Consider the following 21,011-nt stretch of genomic DNA (forward strand, 5'->3'; position numbering starts at 1 on the left):
CCTTCTGTTCCGGGGTTCCGGTTCAATGAGCTGTCAATCAAAATCTCACAAGCCAATAAGAGCGAACCGCTGTTAAGCCCGCCCCTCACGAGAGGTTTGTGTCAAAATGGAGAACGTAAATTTGCGAAGCGCAAACGAAAACTTGAAAAGCGAAAACGAAAACATTTGCAGCACATTCAAAACTATGTTAAGTGAAAGTGAAACTTAGAAAACCATAAACAAAGAATGCAGTTTATTTAAAGATGATGTAAATTTTTTTGCTAGTTAGATGATTGTTTTTATTTTCAGAATGTTTTTTTCTTTTATCAATGTATATTTTTGTTTGTTTTTGCAAAAGTTGCGTTCATTTAATTTGACACAAATATAATTCCATACCCTACTGCATATTTTAAGTTACTTATTAAAATATGCAATTAATAAATCAATCAATACCAGTCAATCAAAACAATTTCACTGTTTTACGATAAAAACAAGATTCAGCGATGAACAGTGAAACGTTTCATAACATTAAGAAAACATAACATATACAATATAAGATCAAACCTGTATTTTGAAACATTCTCATCAGGGCGCTTCACCAAACAACGTCCATAAGGCGTTTGCTCCATACCTGTGCACAATTTAGAAATACTGATAGAAGTTTACTTCACTTGTCTTTAGAAATAATTAGTATTACCTCAAAACCATAGACTGCTCAAAACAAGCAAAAACCAGTAGCCACCTAGCGGATATATTGGTAGAGCAAGCAGCCGCCAAGGATGTCAAGGATAAGTTTTGTTTAACGTCATGTGGCGCCGCAAGGACTGACAGGCGGATGACCTCAAAGTACCTGAGAGCGAGTCGAAATTAAACTTCTCCATAGTATTCACCTTATTTTCCACGACAACAAGGGCGGCGCCATTGCGCTCATTTTGTCAACGTACTTCCGGGTGCATATGATGAGCAGCTGAGGCAGTGGCTGAAGGCGACGCGTTAAACTTAAAAAGCTCACTCAAGCGCTTTTATGTTTGTTTCTTACCAATTTTAATGGACGGGGAGCCGACTGAGGAACACCCTAATCCCAAGTAATGGTTCGACTACGATGTTCCGGTAACTTTAAACCACGCCGGGTGTTGAAAAGGGGGTCAGTTTCAGGTAAGCTATCTTAGCTTAATGTGCTCTTTCGCCTAACGTTAGATTTGTGATGTCCGTTCTACGAATAAACTTAAGATCAGTAACGTTAGTTTATAAAATGCAATTATTTTGAATGATTTTCATTGCCCACCTGTATTTTTATATTTAAGATAAGACAGCAATATATTATAGTACATTACATTCTTACAGTAGCTCACGTGATTCATACAAGTTACGTAGACTTCAGATGCTAGGAGGTCAGTTAATTTCTCATTCAGATATTGATGAAAATGACCTATTGAACGACGTATTATTTAACACTGAAGTTAGAGGTTGTGTGTATAACTTTACTGTCTCTTCTTAATGCATCTCTCTCTCACACACTGTTCTGTTTAAGTATGGATGTCATTTATAAATTAATTCTCATGATGCAAGTTTCTTTTAAATACTAACATAAAAATCTTTATGGTTATATTATTTTCACAGATGCATTGATGTTTAGTGATGCAATGGACAACTGTGAGGATGATACAATCAACGTGTTCCTAAACTGTGATGCAGAAACACAATGGGAGGATCAATCCGTCTCTGAACACAACTACACTTTAAAATCACAACTCAACCTGAAGCAACCTACATCTGATATGGGAAAACAACCTTGCAGTTCACCGGACAGGGCTTATGCTGGTCCCAGGCTAAAATGCTTATTTGAGCTACAATAATTTTAAAACGCCTTGTACTGACATACCTCAACATATATGAGTGCCATTGTTTTGTCACAAGATGTGGTTTGTTTGTAAAAACTAAAATGTCCTAATATAATTAAGGCCTAGTCCTGTAAACCCTGTCCGAGAAACTGCTTCAATGCTTCTGCTTCATGTGTTGAGCTGGCACAAATGTACATATCTCTGCTGAGAAACAACCATCTTTGTCAGCTTTACACAGGGTTGATATTGCATGCATTACATTCAGTCGCTAAGCACGTCACCAGTACATACACCAACAGCTTCCAGATAAACACTTGGGATCAGCTCCTGATGACTCTGATAAAGCTGTGTCTTAATTCATTGCAGGGTGGTCTTGCTGAAAAGTTAGTTGTTTCTTAGTCCATAGTTATTTTTATAAACCTTTACAATTTGACCTGATTTTACCTGTTGTAAAGTTACATTAAACCTTCATACAGTTTGTTATCAGATGTCATGCAGTGATATTAAACATTTACAATGTGATCTGTTGTGCATTTATATTAAACCTTTATAATGTGATCAGATATTACCTGCCATGCAGTTATATTAAACCTTTACAATGTGATCAGATGTTGTGCATTTATATTAAACCTTTACAATGTGATCAGATGTTGTGCATTTATATTAAACCTTTACAATGTGATCAGATATTGTGCAGTTATATTAAATCTTTACAATGTGATCAGATGTTACCTGTCATGCAGTTATATAAACCTTTACAGTGTGATCAGATATTATCTGTAAGGAATTTCTTAAACCATATGTGAGCTTTGTAGATTCCACTTAAAAGGATTTAAGTCTCCTGATTTGAAGGAATAGTGTTGGCAAGTTTGCAAATGAATTCTATCATGGTACATTACCACATAAAAACGAAATAGATATTGGACTGGCTAAGGTGCACATTTGCTTTAAAAAAGACGAAATCACTGTGTAAATATTGGTAAGCATAATTACTTTAATAATTCTGCTCCATCAACTCCTTCTGACACGACGAGGTAATAAAATATGTCCAATAGGTTACTTGCCGCGGCCGCTTCATATCGTCTAAACACGAGACGATTGATGGGACATTATAAGACTATCCGAGCGTCGTATCAAGTTTTCTCCGTGCTCCTAATTCAAAACATTTACAGCAGTTGCGATATTTGTCATTTAGCTAAAGTTACAGTGAACTACAAACAATCTTTTAACCACCAAACTAGCTCCCGAATGCACTGTGCCATATTAGCAGCGGAAGTCAGTTGACAAAATGCGGAAGAGCGAAGAATTGAAAAGGGGCGTGGCGGAATAAGGTGAATAGTTCTCGCTGTACTTTGACGTCATCCGCCTGTCGTTTCTTGCAGCGCAACATGAAGTCGAACGAGCCTAATGTCAGGCAGTACGGTCTGATATGCTGGGTATTTCACAAAGGTATTTGTTAGTAAAATGTAACTACAGAATTGTAATAAAATTATGATAGCTAAGAATTTTACAATCGAGTGGGACTATGGCATAACACTAATAAGCCACGCCCATTTGTAAAACACTTTTACATTGTTAGTATGTAAAAGTAAATATTTCCTAATACATTACTTGAGCCAGTAGAGGGGATACTCTGCGCTGCAGTCCTCCAGATTAAAGAAAGCGAATGATACCACATTTTTTTCTGTTTATTCCCTTCTATCCAGATATACAGTAAACGATGGCTTAATTTAAGCAGTAGCATCAAATGTCCATAGTCCACTTAATATCCCTGTATAAATGACGTAATTGTATAAAAATGGTAAATTTCCACTTTCAATATACAGATTTGAAATGTAATGAGTTATAAATAAAAAGTAGAGTAACATCCAATGGCCACGACAAACTATAAAAACAGTCTTGGGTTTGTACATTCAGTATCTAAAAGCAGGTTGTTTTACATTTGCTACGCTAGTACAGTTTCCCCCTGCCCTCAATAGCTTTGGCTTTTCGCAGTGAAAGCGAAGGCAGTTCGGATATTCAACGCCCCCCATGCAACGGAAGACTCCCCATACCTACGATACAATGACCCTGTTGTGTCCTGCAGCGGTACCACCTTCACCACCGACCACCTTCATCATTCCACTGCGCATTTGAGCAAAGAAAGGTTCCTCACACACACTGAATTTAACCTCCTGAAACGTTTTTGAGATGTTATAAATTACTTTTAAAATGCTAAGTGTACTTCAGAGATCTCAAGATCAGATTTAAAGTTTTTGTCTGCTAAGGAATGCGACATCAAGGATTACAAGGACAGATGTGGCGTTTGGGGCTTCGACCTGAGGGCTAAGTCGTGCGGAAATCTCAAAAATGAACCATTGGATTACTTGTGGATTATTAACCATTTTCTGAGAAAGTGATGTTTTTCCCTGACAGAAGTACGATTCAGGTTAGTACTACTACTACTGCAAATTACATCAAAAAGCATTTACTAGCTTTTATTGTCTGCAAGGATTTCCATAATTTGGTTAGAGATTGCTCAACGAGAAAGTGCTTTAGCAAAAATCAAAATGACCAAACAGTACCAACGACAAACGTTTCTTAGATTTTCTTTAATCTTCCTTTTAGTCAAAACAACTGTAACAGGTGCAAGATGTGCTTCATTCAAGTCCATTGGGCAGTCAGGGACGAGTCAAGATCACTTCTGACAAACTTAAGGTCGACCACTTAACATGCTTTATTTCAGCATTCAAAATAATTAAAAACATCTCATCAAATTATTATACATATACAAAATAGGTACAGATCCTCTTGTTTTAATCCCCCTATGGTGTGTCTGCTTCTCTCATTATATTAGGACTTTTCTACTTTATTGCCTTTTTTAACCCTGGGTAAAAACAAATCAAATCCTTATTACAGAATTTTGGGAAGGAAGTGGGGATGTAGCTGGAAGCAATTGGACAACATTGGGGGGATAGTTCGTAAAGAAACCAAAAGACAACAACCAAAAAGTGTCAAAAAGCTATTGGGGAAAACAAAAACAGACTCCACCTGCTTATTCTACACTTGAAAAGACTGCGTGCATCACAGCTACAGTATTGCTTCTTTTGGCTCGTAGCATATACACTTCAGAAAGGATGCATCTGTTACAACTGGGCAGCAAGATGCTAGGCATTTCTTTTAGCACCAAAGGCCCTGTGAGCAAAGCGACGAAAAATACATTGCTTTATAAAATAAAGCAAAACTCTAGTTCACTGCTAACAGGACCTCATGAGGAAAATAGCACCTTTAGCTGTCACTTGCTCTTTAATCCATTCTTCTGTAAAATCCTGACCTGGTATTGGTCAACACTGGGAATTGTAGGTTTCGTTTTTGAGGTAGCCATAAGACATCAAAACAAAGTTGAACCCCATGTTTCTACTAGCTGTACTTTGTGTGACTATTAAAAATAGAGTTGGCATTCGGCACCCGGTGGTCCTAATGGGCATAACACAAAGACGCTTAAATGTCATTTTACATATTTATTTAACACCTGAACATGGTACAAAGCATTTGGTTTTGCTCTTTCATTGTCCTTCCGCAGTGGTTGAAAAAAGTCACGTGGATCAGTGATGTTTCTTTTTAACTCCAGGGGGATTTTACACTTTATAGGTATATATTATTTTCTTGTTGCCAGTGAAACAAATGAGTCTTCTAAAGTATCCTCAGCGTTGGTGGTGACAGTATAGTGGTCCAAAGAAAAAAGCCTGACAACACACAACCACTGTCTTCTGAAGCGCAGGTCTAAGCAAGTGGACCATCTGGACAGCCAATTTGAATTCTAGGGTTTGAATTTTTAATGCATAGAAAAGATTTTAGAGAGATGATTGCTAGAAAAAACACACACGCACACAAACAATCTCAAGTCCAGATTTCTTTTTACAAGAAGCAGACTGGGCCAACTTCAATGCCAAATTCCTGATTAGGTGCACCAACGTCCATAGGGGCGATGTCAATAATAGGCAGACGGGATGTTTTTGATGTTTTGTAGTCGATGACTGTCTTGCCCCATGCACCAGTGTGCGACTGCAAAAAAGCAACAGAAAGATAACATTAGCATAATGTTGCTATATCAACATATGAACATTCTTTATTAAATCCAATCTTTTCCAATTTTCCCATTTTTATAATTTACATTTGTAGATACGATAAGGTAATGCTTATATTAACTTGTATTCTTGATTTTCTTGCAATTGATTTTATATAAATTCTCATATTCCCACAAACTTAATCACATACATATAGTACAGAGTTAAAAACACGGAGTAACGTTTACTGAACCATATGCTATTGTCGTGTGTACTGCTGTGATATTGTTATGGTCACATAAGAGACAACAGAAATAAAAGCCTTTCGTACCGTGCAACCATCTTCGGTGACGCTGTATGTGAAGCGGCTATTGCCCTCTGCTCTGATCTCGATCTCGTTGGATCCCTGCAGAAGAAGAGCCTTCTTCAGGTTACCAGAGGCCTGGTCCATGTATGCAATACTGTTCTTGCAGTGGTATGTGATGTTCTGGGAAGCCTCGGTGGACATAAGACGCAGGAAGGTGAGCTGAATGTTGACATCCTCAGGCTTGGAGCCCTCGCTGCCATACTCGAACTGTAGGGGTTCAGAGAAGAAGCACAGGAAATGAGCAAATACAATAAATGGACATATGAAGAGAAATTCTGCTATACTTGACAAATATCCTCACCTGGAAGCCATCGGTCATGGCCTCTCCGAACCAGACGTGTTTCTTCTCCTTGATGTTCTTGCTTGTGTACCAGCTCTTCTTGGGAATGTTGGACTCGGTGGGATAGACGCAGGTCTCACCAGTTTCCATGTTACAGTAGACCTTGATGGCATCCTGGTTGCATCCCTGGTCGGGGTCAATCCAGTACTCGCCTATGTTGAAATGTAGGAACGGGAATACATTTAGCATAGTAATGTGGTTCAGTGTGAACAAAGCACCATAGAAAGATAGATGTGGCTAGTAGCATACCGCTCTTCCAGTCTGGGTGGCACATCTTCAGGTCACGGCAAGTGCGTGCAGGGTTCTTCTGTGTGCCGTCTGGGCTGAAAATGCTCTCAATCTGCTGGCTCAGGGACTTCAGAGTGGTGTCAATCTCAATGTCACGGTCACGCATCACGTTGGCATCATCGGCACGGAAGTGACGGAAGGGATCAGGGGCCTTCTCCTGTGGCTGTGCAATGAAGCCCATGTCGAATCCACCTCCAGAGGGTCCGGGAGGTCCAGGAGGTCCGGGAGGTCCAGGGGGTCCCTAAACCACAGGGTTAATCAAACATAGGGGGTTAAAGTGTACATTTGGCTAACTTGGTGCATAACCGTGTAGAAGAGAAAAGATTCACTCACAGATGGTCCAATTTCACCATTGCGACCACGGGGTCCAGGAGGTCCAATGGGTCCAGGAAGTCCAGCCATGCCATCCTTACCATTTGAACCAGAAGATCCAGCAGGTCCCTATTGTAGAAAGAAAGAGAAAAAGATCCTCTCAATATTATTGTCAAGAACTTTTGTTAACATAGGATACTACGTTTATGCCTTAACTACGGAATCAAAGTAGAGAAATAACACCAGTAAAAATTGGTAAAGGTTCTATGTTTTGTGAGAATACTTACTCTAGGTCCAGCAGGTCCAGAAGATCCAGCAGGTCCAGGCTCTCCAGATGATCCCTACAGAAATGCATATATATATATATAAACTCAACTTCAGCTGACAATAAGCATACACTTTGCTCAGCTTGTGGATATTGTTTTGAAGGTTTATGAAGAATTTCCTATGAGTCACAAGGAAGTACTTACAGGAGGTCCTGGGGGTCCCTGCATTCCGGTGAATCCTCTGTGTCCCTTCATGCCTCTCTCACCAGCCTCACCAGCCTCACCTTTGTCACCACGTGTTCCAGCGGGTCCCTGCACAACAAGATTATACCTCAGTCTACAGAAAGGTCTTTTGAGCACATAGAAAACAGGCTGGAAAGGTATTTGCGATTTAAGTTAGGACTTACAGAAGGACCACGAGGACCAGCAGGGCCAGCAGGACCGGGAGCTCCAGCAGGACCCTAGAAAGGACAGATGTATGGTTTTAGCTTACTGTACTGCTATGCTTTGATTAAAAGTCAAAAAGTGCAGTTTTTTATTTAAGATGGGACACTTACAGACTCTCCACGATCACCAGTCTTTCCAGCGGGCCCAAGGGGTCCAGGAGCACCAGGGGGTCCAGGGGCACCTGGAGCACCAGCAGCGCCAGACTCACCACGGTCACCCTGTAATAAGGATACAGTGCGTTTAGTAAATTGAGAACTAGTGACCATGCAGTTTTATACTTTCTTTAACTAAATTGTCTAATATTAAAAGTAGGTGCCTAAAGAGGCATAAAGATAATCACCTTGGGGCCAGGAGCACCATCACGTCCAGCAGATCCCTCAGTACCTGGGGTACCCTAATGTAAGACAAATCATTGTTTGTTAAATATCTGCAAGGCAGAAGGATCTACAATCCTACAATAGGTCACTTAAATGTTCAAAGAATGATATACAAGTGTATATTCTGACCTCACGACCAGGCTCGCCAGGAGATCCAGCCAGTCCAGGGGGTCCCATAGGTCCAGGAGGTCCACGTTCACCAGATGGGCCACCAGGTCCCTGTTTGCCAGGTTCTCCCTAGATGGCATGATGAAGAAGGTTTAGCAAACTTAGATATGTCCTTGGAAATAAACACTGGCCGATTGTATGACAGGACACTCACAGATGGGCCGTTCAGACCAGGGAAACCACGCTCGCCTCTTTGTCCAGGAAGACCAACAATACCACGCTGGCCACCAATACCTTGAGGTCCAGGGATACCAGAAGGACCCTGCAAGAAAAACGATGACAGATATTAAGCACTATGCAAAGCAACTTAAAGTGCATTTAACAGTGGTGTATTGCCTGGAAATTAAACCAATGACCTTTCATATTGCAATGCTCAACCAGTCGAGCTACAAGAACAGATAATCTGACAGAGGTATTGTATGACCTTATGCTTTATCCTTATCATGCCTTCTACCTAGAAAAGACTTCCATTTAACTTAATCACTTGAAGGTTTATAAACCATATAGGAAGCTCTGCCTATCACTAGCCTCTATGGGAGTGACACAAACCATTGCTTAAAAAGCCATTTGAACCATGCATGAAGTTTGCCAGAAAGTATTATACTGGGCCAGCTGAAATGTGGGAAAAGATTTTGTGGTCAGACAAGACCAAGACAGAGCCTTCAAACCCAAGAAGCATGTGTGGTTTGGGTATACAGTAACAAAATATTTCAGTCAACAAGATTGTCCTGCTGTGGCCCTGACCTGATCTCAGTTCCACAGTGTTAAAAAAATGTATGGATATGCAAATACAGTACAACATATACTGGCCTTGAGAAGATGTTATTAAAGATGTTACTGTTCAGCATGAAAGACTTACAGTGGGACCCTCAGATCCAGGAGATCCTTTCTCACCAGGGGCACCAGGTGGTCCAGCAGGACCAACTTCTCCTGTGCGACCAGAAGGTCCAGTCTCACCACGGTTACCTTTCTGTCCCTCCTTACCAGGGGCACCGGCAGGTCCTGGTGGTCCAGCGTTACCCTAAGACCAAAAATAATCAATAAGTTATTAATCAATATGGAAGAGGATTCTTACTTTGAAGCACACAGTTTGAAAACCAATGAGAACAGTCTAGATTCAGTCTGAAAAGAACATGCTAGTTGATATTAATCAGTGATGAAGTTGTTCTTACAGCGGGGCCAGGAGGTCCAACTCTTCCAGCAGCACCAGGGAAACCAGTAGCACCCTTAAAATAAAATATAAAGTATGAGTAAATAGCAGAAGGTATTACTTTTAACTGTAGTAAGTATGTCTATCAATACTAAGCCATACTCACAGGGGGACCAGCAGATCCACGGGCACCTTTGGGTCCAGTAGAACCAACAGGACCCTGCACAAATCAGTTTTTTAAAATACATTTAAAATAGTCATCACAAGTATGAAGACATGAATTATTGTGGATTTATTAAATATTGTAAATCAAATTACTGTATTTTGCAAAAACGATTTTGCTTGAGGAGAGCTATACTGTATGACCAGTTCTGGACTAGCAGTTGGCAGAAGTCTAAGAAAATTGTCCCTGTTGTTCCTGAACTGAGGTGGTATAGAAGATAATCACACCTGAGGTCCAGGGGCACCTGTTGCTCCTGCAGCTCCTGGAGGACCAGAATCACCCTTAGCACCATTGTCACCAGGCTCTCCCTTAGCACCAGGCAGACCATCTGCACCCTGTTGGAAAGAAATTAGAGGTTTGAACTATGAACTGGCCTACAATCTTTAAAACATGTTATAAAGCTATGCTGTTTATTTGTTTTTACTCACAGGAGGTCCAGCAAATCCAGCAGGTCCAGGGGCACCAGCCTCACCACGCTCACCCTAGATTACAGTAAACATGAGAAAATCAGGACACTTCTGTAAAACAACTCCGTACATATCAAATTAATTAATGTCCCTATTTACTCTAAACTACTTATAGGATTGTACTTACAGGTGCTCCACGTGCACCAGTAGGTCCAACAGGTCCAGCAGCACCAACCTCTCCCTGGATTATGATACAAATAATAGAAAACATGACTAAACGGTCTCTTCAACTTTGTAAGAATTAATCGTAAATGACAACAGGTGTATGCAGTCCAGTTTAAAGATTTACCTTGTCACCAGGAGATCCAGCAGGTCCAGGAGGTCCAATTGGTCCAGTCATACCACGGATGCCATCTTTACCAGGGGCACCATCACCACCCTTGGCACCTTGGTCACCCTAGGGTTAAAGTTTTTCATCAAAGTTTGTCAAGCATTGCACCAAGCAAGTGCACCAACACCCCTACAGTTTGTTTAATCACATTTGTTTCATAATCTTTGTGCATTAGTACATAGGTGGCATGGAAATACGTTGTCAGGAGGTGATCTCAAAATTCACTGTGCCTTTGGTGGTGTCTAACACCTGGGCTTATTTGTACTAGAGTTCTGGTCAAGTAGTGTACATTTCCCCAGGTAATGCCATGTGGTGTGCTGTAGTCTAGGCCTATTCATACTGCTTAGTGTTGGCCAGTTGGGGTAGGTGAAGTGTGGTTGTTTATCATTAGCACTTACTCTGTCACCCTTAAGACCTGGCAGACCAGCAGCACCACGATCACCAGGCATGCCTTGAAGTCCTGGAGGACCCTGAGCACCAGGAGCACCTGGAGCACCAGCATCACCCTAAAAAAAGCAAAGAAATGAGCTTTGATATGTAATCTCTGATATTCAGGTTGCTATAGTACAATTGAAGCCTTGTCCAACAGATATGATGATGCGGCTTAGCTACAGTATCTGTTAAGCTTTACCTACACCAAGCATCTGAGAATGGTGTGTCAGAACAGGTACAGTAAGACTCACCTTGGCACCATCATTACCAGATGAACCAGGAGAACCACGGGCACCAGCGGGACCAGCAGGACCAGGTGCACCACGTTCACCAGGGAATCCTCTGTCACCCTGGGTTAAAAGTTGATAGATACCATCAGTATCAGTTTGGCATCAAACTATTCCCAGATTTAGAAGATGTCATAATAGGGGCTATTCCATTTTGTGATTATGGCTTAGATACTTACTCTGGATCCAGAAGGTCCAGGAGCTCCAGCCTCTCCAGGGGCACCCTTTAATAGGCCAAAAAGGCTAATTAGCATTGTGTCACTATATATGTTAAGGAAAAGTGCATTCTGCATTTTTGTTTCATCACGAAGGCTGGGAACTTACCTGCTCACCAGGCTTGCCAGATTCACCAGTTGCTCCCTGAGGTCCTGGAAGACCCTGTGATGTAAAGACATGAGAATTATGATCCCGTTGTCCACAGCAGATACTTTGTGTTTTCAGTAGATGAAATAAGTGAAAGAAACACATTTACCTGGAATCCAGGTCCACCAGCAGGTCCTTGCTCACCTCTCTCACCAGCAGGCCCCTGTCCAGTAGATGGGACAAAACATTTAGCCAATTTAGCCAAAATGAAAGATCAGAATATTTATAGATATGTTTCTTCATCGATTCATTTCTTTTTAACCCAATTGTTATTTATGACCATTAGACATTTGATGCAATCATTGTGCTGCATTGAGTGGGATTAGCAGGGTTTCATTAAATAATTACACAATGTTAAAATGACTAGAAACCATGTGACAGGTGTATTGTGGAACACTGAAAGTGCAACTCACAGCAGGTCCAGGAGCACCAGGGGCACCAACATCACCATCTTTACCAGGAGCACCCTATAGTCAAACAAAAAACATTAAGATAAGCCCTAGACAAAAATACAATACACCAAAAGGATAAAAGTGATATGAAATACTTACAGTGGCACCAATGGCACCCATCACTCCCCTCTCACCAGGTTTGCCTCCCTCACCCTGTACAGGGGCAAAATAAAAGTCAAGATCAAGTTGGCTACATTTTGGCTAATTATTGAGAATACATGAAATATTTTAACAGTTTGGTTTGTCCCAGTGGATATAGCTGCTAAGAATTTATTTAGGAGCCTAACAGATCAGCTTGCAGAAGTAAAATAATGAAAAGGTGAAGAGAGCACTTACAGCAGCACCCTTGGGTCCAGGGAATCCCATGACACCAGGCTGTCCTCTTGCTCCAGCAGGGCCGGGTGGTCCAGGGCGTCCATCTTGTCCGGGAGGACCCTGTCACAAAGGCATGAGCTCTTTAGGCATGAGAAGCTTATGCACATTGGATAAATCTCAACATAGGTAGTGGTCGTAGTAGAGGGATGTATGTGAGCCTTAACTGAACTGTCTTTGACATTCTAATTTAAGGCTTGAGAATATAATGAATGTGGAGCATATTATAGCTTATACTGATTTGGGCTTCTTGCCCAGTGACCTCTATTTTTGCTTACCATCACAATGGCAAAAACAAGCTAGGCGGTCAAAACATTGGGGTGCAGACAATAGCGGGAAGGATTTTAGACCAGTCCAGTAATGATACTATATGTTGGAGGGTTTGCTGCTGTATTGGGAGTATTGTCTAAAGAACAAGAAACTTACAGAAGGTCCCAATTTGCCATCAGGTCCAGGGCTGCCAGGGCTACCAGTCATACCCTACAATTGGCAAGAAGAAGGGGAGGTGGAGTTACATAGTGCTCAGTGACACCGGCACACAAACAATACAACCAGTAACCAATGACAAATGGCACTCTTTTAGATGCCAAATTTCTTACCTTAGATCCTGGCATGCCAGGTTCACCGTTGCGGCCAGGCTCTCCAGTGGCACCCTTAGGTCCAGCAACTCCAGGGCCTCCACGCTCACCATTGGCACCCTGTCACACAGACCAAAGATAGTGTTACAATTTACAACTGCTAAAAACATGAACACAAGAAGTTTGCTATATGGATTTTTTTTGGATCTTTTGAAAACTTACCTTAGGACCTGCACCTCCATCAGCACCAGGGAAACCACGAGCACCAGGGGCACCCTGCACAAAAAGATGCAAATGTTGTAATCATTGCTACTCAGCCACTGGTTCTGAATTATTTATACTTAGAATGTGTCGGAACAGCATATATATATGAAATTTATACAGAGCTCTGCGTTCACAGTCCTACAGTATCTGAATAGATTTGATGTGGGTACATACACGCTCTCCAGGGCCTCCACGAGCACCAGCAGCACCGGGCTCACCACGGGGTCCTCTCTTACCCTCCTCACCAGGTGGGCCAGGGGGACCCTGAACTCCTGCAACACCCTGGAAAGATAATAAAACAACCATTACGATATTGTATCAATGGTTATATAAGCAACTGGAAATATTGGTCCTTAGAGAGATGGATGAAGTCTTGGAGCATGTATGTGTTATGATAGTTATGAAAATTTTTGCTAAATTTGAATGATTAAAAGTCCAGTCCATGTAAAGAATATACTTACAGCCTCTCCTTTGGCACCAGCCTCTCCTTTGGAACCAGGGGCACCAACCTCACCCTACAAACCAAACCAAACTGGTAAACAGAAGTAGACAAAAAGCCTAGAATAATTTGAATCCAAAAGTAGAAGTGCAAAATAAAAAAAATTGACACTTACGGTGTTACCCTTAGGGCCGGGGGCACCAGAAGCTCCAGCAGGTCCAGGAGGACCACGAGGTCCAGGGAAACCAGGAGCACCAGCAATACCAGAAGCACCCTGCAGGTGGCAGCAGAGAGTAACACGTTTTAATTTTTAGGGTTTAATTGCTAACGCAACAGTTTTAGTCGACAAACAAATAATATGTGCATCTACAGAAGATCTGTAAGAAAATTAAGATTTGTTGATAAAAACGATACTTACAGGAGCACCCTTAGCACCAGGGGCACCATCAGCTCCATTGTTACCCTATAGAAAAACCAAATGGACAAAAGGGTCAGGACAGAACTATACATTTTCTCTAGATGTTCTTAGATACGTCTAATTAGATTTAACTTTTTGGAAAAAAAACAATACTTTAAAAAGATTCACTCACAGCGGGTCCAGCAGGGCCAGCAGGTCCAGGGTTACCAGGCTCACCACGGGTTCCCTGGGGTCCCTCTCCACCACGGGCTCCCTGAGGACCAACCTCTCCCTTGAGAAAGCAGAAAAGAAGAGTGAGGTTTGAGTTGATACACCTAGTTGGTATTAAATGTTGTTTATGTCATTTTTTTTTTAGCAAGGCTTGCTTAACTTTATTGTGCAAGATGGATGTAGTCTACTTCATTTCTAATGTGTATAATTTAATCTCCTAATTAATTAAAATGACTTTTATTCTAAGTTATTCTAGGATGTCAGATTTATCCTATTAACACATTGACCAGGGATGGGTCAGTCAGTGTTACCCTACATAATCCAGATGATTGACACATCATTTTTGATACAATCTTAATTGACAAGAGCAGCTGGCATTTGGCTCTCATGACTTAACTATAGTGCCATCTTGTGGTACTCTTACTTTATTGTGTGAAGTTCAAATCTCTGTGATGAAAACAACTGAAAGGAAACTCTTTACCTTAGCTCCGGGGCCACCAGGGAATCCTGGGGGACCAGCAGGGCCAGTAGGGCCCTAAAAAGTAGAAAGAAAAGCAAACCACGTTGAGTCGTGTTTCGTTTGTTCATTGATTGTATTGTTATTGCTATTTTTATATTGATTATTCAAAAGATTTTTATTTTAAAAATGGTCACTTACAGGGGGACCAGCAGCTCCAGCAGCACCATCATTACCACGAGCACCCTAAAATTAAGGGAGAAACCGGAATTATTTGGAGCCAAAATAGAGACCAACATCACAGCAACTTTAAAATAAATATTTCAAGGGATAATCTGCACACCACAAAATACAGTGCTTAGTATTTTACAGGGATAATATCACTATTTTAAAAGTTTAGTGTGTCAACCCAAATACAATTAAGCACAGTGGACATATTTTTACGTTGTTAGCATGTCTGTAGCTTGAAATATAGGGCTTTACAGTATGTTCATATCATTTTTACATATACTATACTTACGGCAGCACCAGCAGCACCAGGGCGACCTCTCTCACCAGGCAGACCACGAGGACCCTGTGTAATATTGTTTGAAAAGTCAGAAAGAACTATGGAAGCTTAATCTCAAGATAGGACTGCATAAATGCCATCCTTAACTATAGCATGTAAAGGTGGAAATAATTGTTACTTACCATAGCACCAGGAGTTCCATTCTCACCAGGGGCACCAGATTCACCCTAATAGGCAAACCAGTATGTTTAGTTTAGTCTGCTGAATGTGACATTTAGGTTAAAGTGTAATAGTGATTCAAAATGTTTATTTCACCTTGGGTCCGGCAGGGCCAGAATCTCCCTTAGCTCCATCTAGACCACTGAATCCCTGAGGTAGACAGGAAGGGATGAAGATTAATTTTATGTGGATAGATGTCCTGGATCATCAAACTACAGGAAAGATTTTCTGGTGAACTTACTCTGTGTCCCTTGATGCCTGGAAGTCCGGGGGTTCCGGGGAATCCACGAGCACCCTAGGTAGTAAGCAATATGTTTTAATATATTAAAACTTAAAAGACATAAGTTATTTTACTGTGTTATGCTAGGACTCTCAACACTCACCTGGGGGCCAGTGGGTCCACGCTCACCTGCGCGACCAGGTTTGCCAGATTCACCCTACAAAAAGTCAGAGAAGGAGGAAAAAGGAAGGGGTTAGGCTATATAAGAGTTATAAGGCCTTTTAACATAAAAAATGCCAAAAACTTTCCTTATATTTTGTTTATACTTTGTGTGGTTTACTTACATCTTCTCCGTTCTTTCCAGGGGGGCCAGCAGGACCACGGGGACCCATGGGACCCTAAAATATAGAAATCAGCATTAAAGTTAGGTTAGAAAATGTATTTTTGTGTTTGCATGTGCAGAAATGTGTCTAACATTGTGGTGGTGTCAGTATGAATTAGCCAATAATAAAAAGTAAACTAAAATCTATTAAAATTTAAATTAGCTGATCCAGTAGCCCTAGTTATAATATATATCCACACTTTGATTCATCATTCTAGATAGCTATGGTCAAGATTCATAATTCACCTGTTGACCTTATGGAGTAAAATAGCAGCTATGGCAAAAATGCAGGTGATGTGAGGTTTTTTTTTTTGGTTATCTTTTGGGGCCTTACAGCATGTGAGGAAAAATTGTGTATTTGATTCGATTAAAATATGTTTATATACTCACAGCAGCACCAGCCTCACCAGGCTCACCAGGGGGACCAGTAAAACCTTGGGGTCCCTGTAGAGATTGACAGAAGAAAACACATGCTTTATTATATTATAATATTGATACATGGGATTGCAGGAAAACTCTAGATTTGTGTTTTACAGTTGTGTGTTACACATTTATGTCTCTTTTAAAATAGTAAAATTCCAACAAATAACTGTTCACTATTTGCATATAACATGTAATGATGGTAAAGTTTTAAATAAGTGTTACTTACAGCTGCTCCAGGAGGTCCAGGGGGTCCACGGGGGCCCATGGGTCCCTATAAAGAAAGAGAAAAGGGATGCAGAGTCAGTACACCTGCAAACTGAAAGTGTAATTGCAAGTAGGAAGGCTGTTTAAGATCAAAGTCTGGTTATGGTTTGATGAATTGGTAAGATTATAATAAGCAGGTGTTTGTAGCGTGACAGCTAAATTGATGTTGTCTTTCATCAAGAAAAAATATGTGCAAACCTTCCAAGTAAATCTGCATATTGGAATATCTTTACATCAGCCAGAGTGCTTGCATGGATGTGTAATTTTATGTATACAGTTTCAATAGGAATATGGTCAGGTGAGCATGTGGGCTTATGCATGTGTGCTTACCATGGGGCCTGGGACAGACATTCCACCGCCGGATTTCTCATCAAAGCCACCAGACATCTGAGGAGAAAAGTTCTGTGTAGGAAACAAAAGAGAAAAAGCTTGTCAGTATTGGACTTGGATTATTTAGGTTGCTAAAACCATTTCTTTAAAAGAGATTTCAGCTCGTCTTAGTGAACAATAGCAAGTTTAAGCACAATCTTTCTTGAGTTTTTCTCAAGCAATGCACTTCTGTTTCCAGGGTGCTGTCCACTATAATGGTGCTGAAAGGTGACCTGTAAGGAGGTCCTGACTTAATTGGTACTTAAACCAATACATTGGGAACAAAAACCCCAGATGTTTATAATCCATCCTGATGGCACGTCTAAGTTGTTTCTTTACTTTATTTGACTGTCTGTTACAAAGGTTTAATATTTTCACTTTTTAGGTGAGATACGTACTCCACCAAGTCCAGGAGGTCCAGGGGGGCCTGGTGGCCCAGGAAGGCCGGGCTGTCCGGGGATTCCATCATTGCCGGGAGGACCAGCAGGACCCTGTTTCATAAAGACAAGGAATAATATGATTTGAGTGAATGTTGCTGATGATACGCTATGTAACATGCAGGTTTGTACAGTTCACAATAAAGGCCTCACAGTTAAACATCATGCACAGCATTGCTAAATCAGTCCAACTTGGTACAAATGTAATTTAGGGAAAACGGTGGGTTCATTCTGTCATTTCTTTGCTTGAAATGCAGGCTAGATAATCGTCCTGTGTTTCATTATAAGTGTTACTGCACTGTAAATACCCTAACATGGTAAACTATTAGCTGCATGTGCTTGCTAACATCTTTGTGATAAAAAGACACTGCAAGAGTGTAATTTATTAATGAATAAATAACCAGTGCTGCCACATTCTGTGTCTTTAGATATATGAGAGTTTATGTGGTGTAATAAGACAAAAATACACCAACCAAAAGCAGTACAAACAAAACAACTCAAAATCACTTCAACACCTAAGGCTTGACACTGAATGCATTTGGAGATCAGGTAAACTTTAAAATATAAATGACTTTAAATAATCATATACTGTAAGTTGTAATGCCTGTGCAGAACTAAAATTGATTGAAACATGAGGATTTATAAATAGGTAAACAAAAACATTGATTCATGATAAGCAATAAACGCGTACATTACAAAAGAGAGAAAATTAAACCTACCCTGTCACCCTTCTCACCAGGAACACCTCTAGGTCCCTAAAAAAAGAATAGGAAATGCAAACATGTTTATAAGCTTATTTTAAAAATACCTTTAACTAGTTTAAATTATTTTCAAGTAAGTCTTATGTATGGGGTAATTAATAGTAAATGCATATTGACTGATATAATATATACTAGTGACTCAAAATTAATTGTAATAACTCATTTGGGGTAATTAAAGCTTATTTCAAAGAAAATAAACATTTACCTCAACATTGGGTTCCTGATCTATAAAAGTAAAAAAAAGAAAAATTAAAACCATATCATAACATTATTAAAAAAAAAACTTGTATTCCTCTTTTGAGGATAAAACATTTAACGCCACTTATAAAAGTATCAGCAATGATACTGTTTGTCAATATAGGACTGATGTTTATCCCAGTTAGATTTAGGCCCTGGTTTAGGCCTACTGGGCCAAAGGATCAGGGTGATGAAATAATCCATAGATTTGGCCATAAAGCTGGACAACATCCAAAAAGGGAGAAAATGATGTGGATCCATGATTATCCCAGGACACCACACAATTTTAAAAGTGGGAAATGTGGATCTTGTGTTTCCAAGAGAAAACTGCTCGAGAATCAAGGCGTCGTACCGTCGTCTGGGCAGACGGGGCAGCACTCGTCTTGGGGAATCACTGGGTTGGCGCAGTCAGTCGTATCCTCGCAGATCACCTCGTCGCACATAACAGTGCCGCTGTCGCACACGCAGATTTGACATGGCTCGGGTTTCCAGACGTCCCTGTCATTGTAGACCTGGCCGTCCAATGTGCAGCTGCCAGCTGTGCCTGCGAAAATAACAAATAAGATCATAAGCAGGAAAGTATGAGTTACGTTATATATATGTTTTAGACGTTGTCTGTTTTAATGCAAGCAGATGATATTAAAATTATTTTACGTCATTGTATTTGGTATTAAATCTGTTGACAGTTGCATTTTGTTTGATAAAACTTTTTTCCTGAGGGGCGTGGGAACAAGCAGGGTGAGAATGACCCCGTCGTGACGCACTTATACTTGAAAGGTGTTGGTCTGAACATGAACTCTGGGTGGCGTCATGCTTGTATGCCCAAAATCCATTATTCAGGAAAAAAGTCTATGGAAAAATGTCCACGTCCTCCGAAGCTGACCGTCCGTTATAAAGTAATAGAAAACTGTCGGTTTGGCACCGACTAGCGTTTTCCTTAAGTGGAAAGTCTGCAGAGTCCGCATGTGTTTCCAATCATCATAAAAGAAAAAAAGGGAAAGGGATGGGGGACCTTTTCGGGGCAATTGTCTAAATGTGCAGTTGTTGCGTATGAAAACCTCTGGGTGGCGCTGTTATACTGCATGATAAAATAACGCTTTAAACTGGTTGAAGTGGAAGTATGAAAAATGTAAATGTTAAACGGATTTAATTTTAACTTTTGAATTATTCCAGCTTTCTTTATAATTTTAAGTAGATCAGGTTGCTTTGTTTTGATGCAGTTAGCAGACCTCACTATCCAGTTTACATGTAAGATGCTCCAAATACCAGTCCAAGAATGAGATCATCCTTTTGCTGGGGAAAACTTTTTCCGATCATGTCTATCCTATTCGGATAAAAAACGAGAAACGTGTTTTTCTTTCGTTTTTTTAACTGGCCAATATTTGCTCCAAGTTATAAATTGCATTTAAATCTGCATTTTATCATTGAATATTTATGTTCCAAATCATATATTATAAGATACCTGATTCTAGGTTCCCCATCTGCTTTTGTCTTCTAGCAGCTGAAAGCTGAAACCTAGCTTGAGGATAATAAATTGCGCACGGAGGAGAGCCTGAAAACCTGTGCCAACTTGTTTCCAAAGGCTCGCGCATGCAGAGCTTGGAAAGGCCCATTGGGTCTAAATCACATCCAGGTTTTTCTCCCATGTCAGAGCAAAAACCGTGCAAACTTAATGCACAGCACAAACTATAGTACAATTTTACGCGTTTAGTGATTCTCACACAGTCTCTCCATCACAAAGGCGCCTCACCCCTTTTGCAACCATCAGCCTCCAGCAAAGCTTGAAACTTTTAGAAAAGTTATACTTACGATCGTCTTCGCCTTGTCCTCTTGCCAAAAGCACCGTTGCGCTGAGCAACAGCGCCAACCGAATATCCACAAAGCTGAACATGTCTAAATATTAGACATGTAGACTCTTTGAGGCGAGGGAAGCTCTTTTTTCCTTTAGACTCCAATCATACACGGTAGGGTCCGGTCTTCAGTGACTCCAATTCAGACCCCAGCAGAAACTCCCTACTGCCTAAACGAACTCCAGGGCCTGGCTTTTATACCCCAAACTTTCTGGGAGGCGCCGAGCGCACCAGATAACTCCAGCATGTTCACATTTAATAGTATAGCGTCCCTCCTTCACCGGACGGAGGGGCTGTCTTCAAAACTTTTTCACCCCGACATCTAAAGAAATCTGATCTCTTAATAAAAAGGTGAGGGTTTGCGCTCCACACTTCTTTTGGGCAGGTTGTGGGTTGTGTGCCAAGGCGACCACCTGTATTGTGAGCAGAGCTCAGGACTTCTTATTTCAAGACTTCTCTACTAAAGA

At 40.8% G+C, this 21,011-nt stretch overlaps 1 protein-coding gene and 1 long non-coding RNA gene across 2 annotated transcripts; one reads left to right on the top strand and one right to left on the bottom strand.

Annotated features, from left to right (window-relative positions):
- The first annotated feature begins 866 nt into the window (after positions 1-866).
- LOC135733940 (uncharacterized) lies at positions 867-2,342 on the top strand. Its single transcript, XR_010527060.1, has 2 exons — positions 867-1,134; positions 1,600-2,342. It is a non-coding gene; the product is annotated as an uncharacterized lncRNA (long non-coding RNA).
- Positions 2,343-4,392: 2,050 nt separating this feature from the next.
- Positions 4,393-20,716, bottom strand: col1a1a (collagen, type I, alpha 1a). The gene is made up of 51 exons (XM_065252767.1): positions 20,504-20,716; positions 19,047-19,238; positions 18,663-18,682; positions 18,416-18,451; positions 17,658-17,750; positions 17,221-17,292; positions 16,853-16,897; positions 16,594-16,647; positions 16,166-16,219; positions 15,985-16,038; positions 15,843-15,896; positions 15,698-15,751; positions 15,565-15,609; positions 15,395-15,448; positions 15,076-15,120; positions 14,899-14,952; positions 14,380-14,478; positions 14,208-14,252; positions 13,965-14,063; positions 13,812-13,865; positions 13,525-13,632; positions 13,309-13,362; positions 13,108-13,206; positions 12,935-12,988; positions 12,473-12,571; positions 12,236-12,289; positions 12,098-12,151; positions 11,794-11,847; positions 11,646-11,699; positions 11,501-11,545; positions 11,286-11,384; positions 11,001-11,108; positions 10,561-10,668; positions 10,399-10,452; positions 10,233-10,286; positions 10,032-10,139; positions 9,748-9,801; positions 9,604-9,657; positions 9,291-9,452; positions 8,586-8,693; positions 8,393-8,500; positions 8,227-8,280; positions 7,997-8,104; positions 7,847-7,900; positions 7,644-7,751; positions 7,461-7,514; positions 7,195-7,302; positions 6,823-7,102; positions 6,535-6,725; positions 6,198-6,440; positions 4,393-5,864 (listed from the first exon to the last, which is right to left on the bottom strand). Exons 1-51 carry the CDS (start codon positions 20,583-20,585, stop codon positions 5,718-5,720), a joined length of 4,344 nt encoding a protein of 1,447 aa, XP_065108839.1. The 5' UTR covers positions 20,586-20,716; the 3' UTR covers positions 4,393-5,717.
- Positions 20,717-21,011: the final 295 nt, after the last annotated feature.

Source organism: Paramisgurnus dabryanus, chromosome 3 (genome assembly GCF_030506205.2).
Source record: "Paramisgurnus dabryanus chromosome 3, PD_genome_1.1, whole genome shotgun sequence".
NCBI lineage: Eukaryota > Metazoa > Chordata > Actinopteri > Cypriniformes > Cobitidae > Paramisgurnus > Paramisgurnus dabryanus.

Coding starts and splice junctions, on each gene's coding strand:
- col1a1a (XM_065252767.1), bottom strand. CDS start 20,585: ATGTTCAGCTTTGTGGATATTCGGTTGGCGCTGTTGCTCAGCGCAACG. Junction 9,658..9,747: donor GTGGATCTGCTGGTCCCCCT/GTGAGTATGGCT, acceptor TTTTATTTTAAG/GGTGCTACTGGTTTCCCTGG. Junction 7,303..7,460: donor CTGGACCTGCTGGACCTAGA/GTAAGTATTCTC, acceptor TTTCTACAATAG/GGACCTGCTGGATCTTCTGG.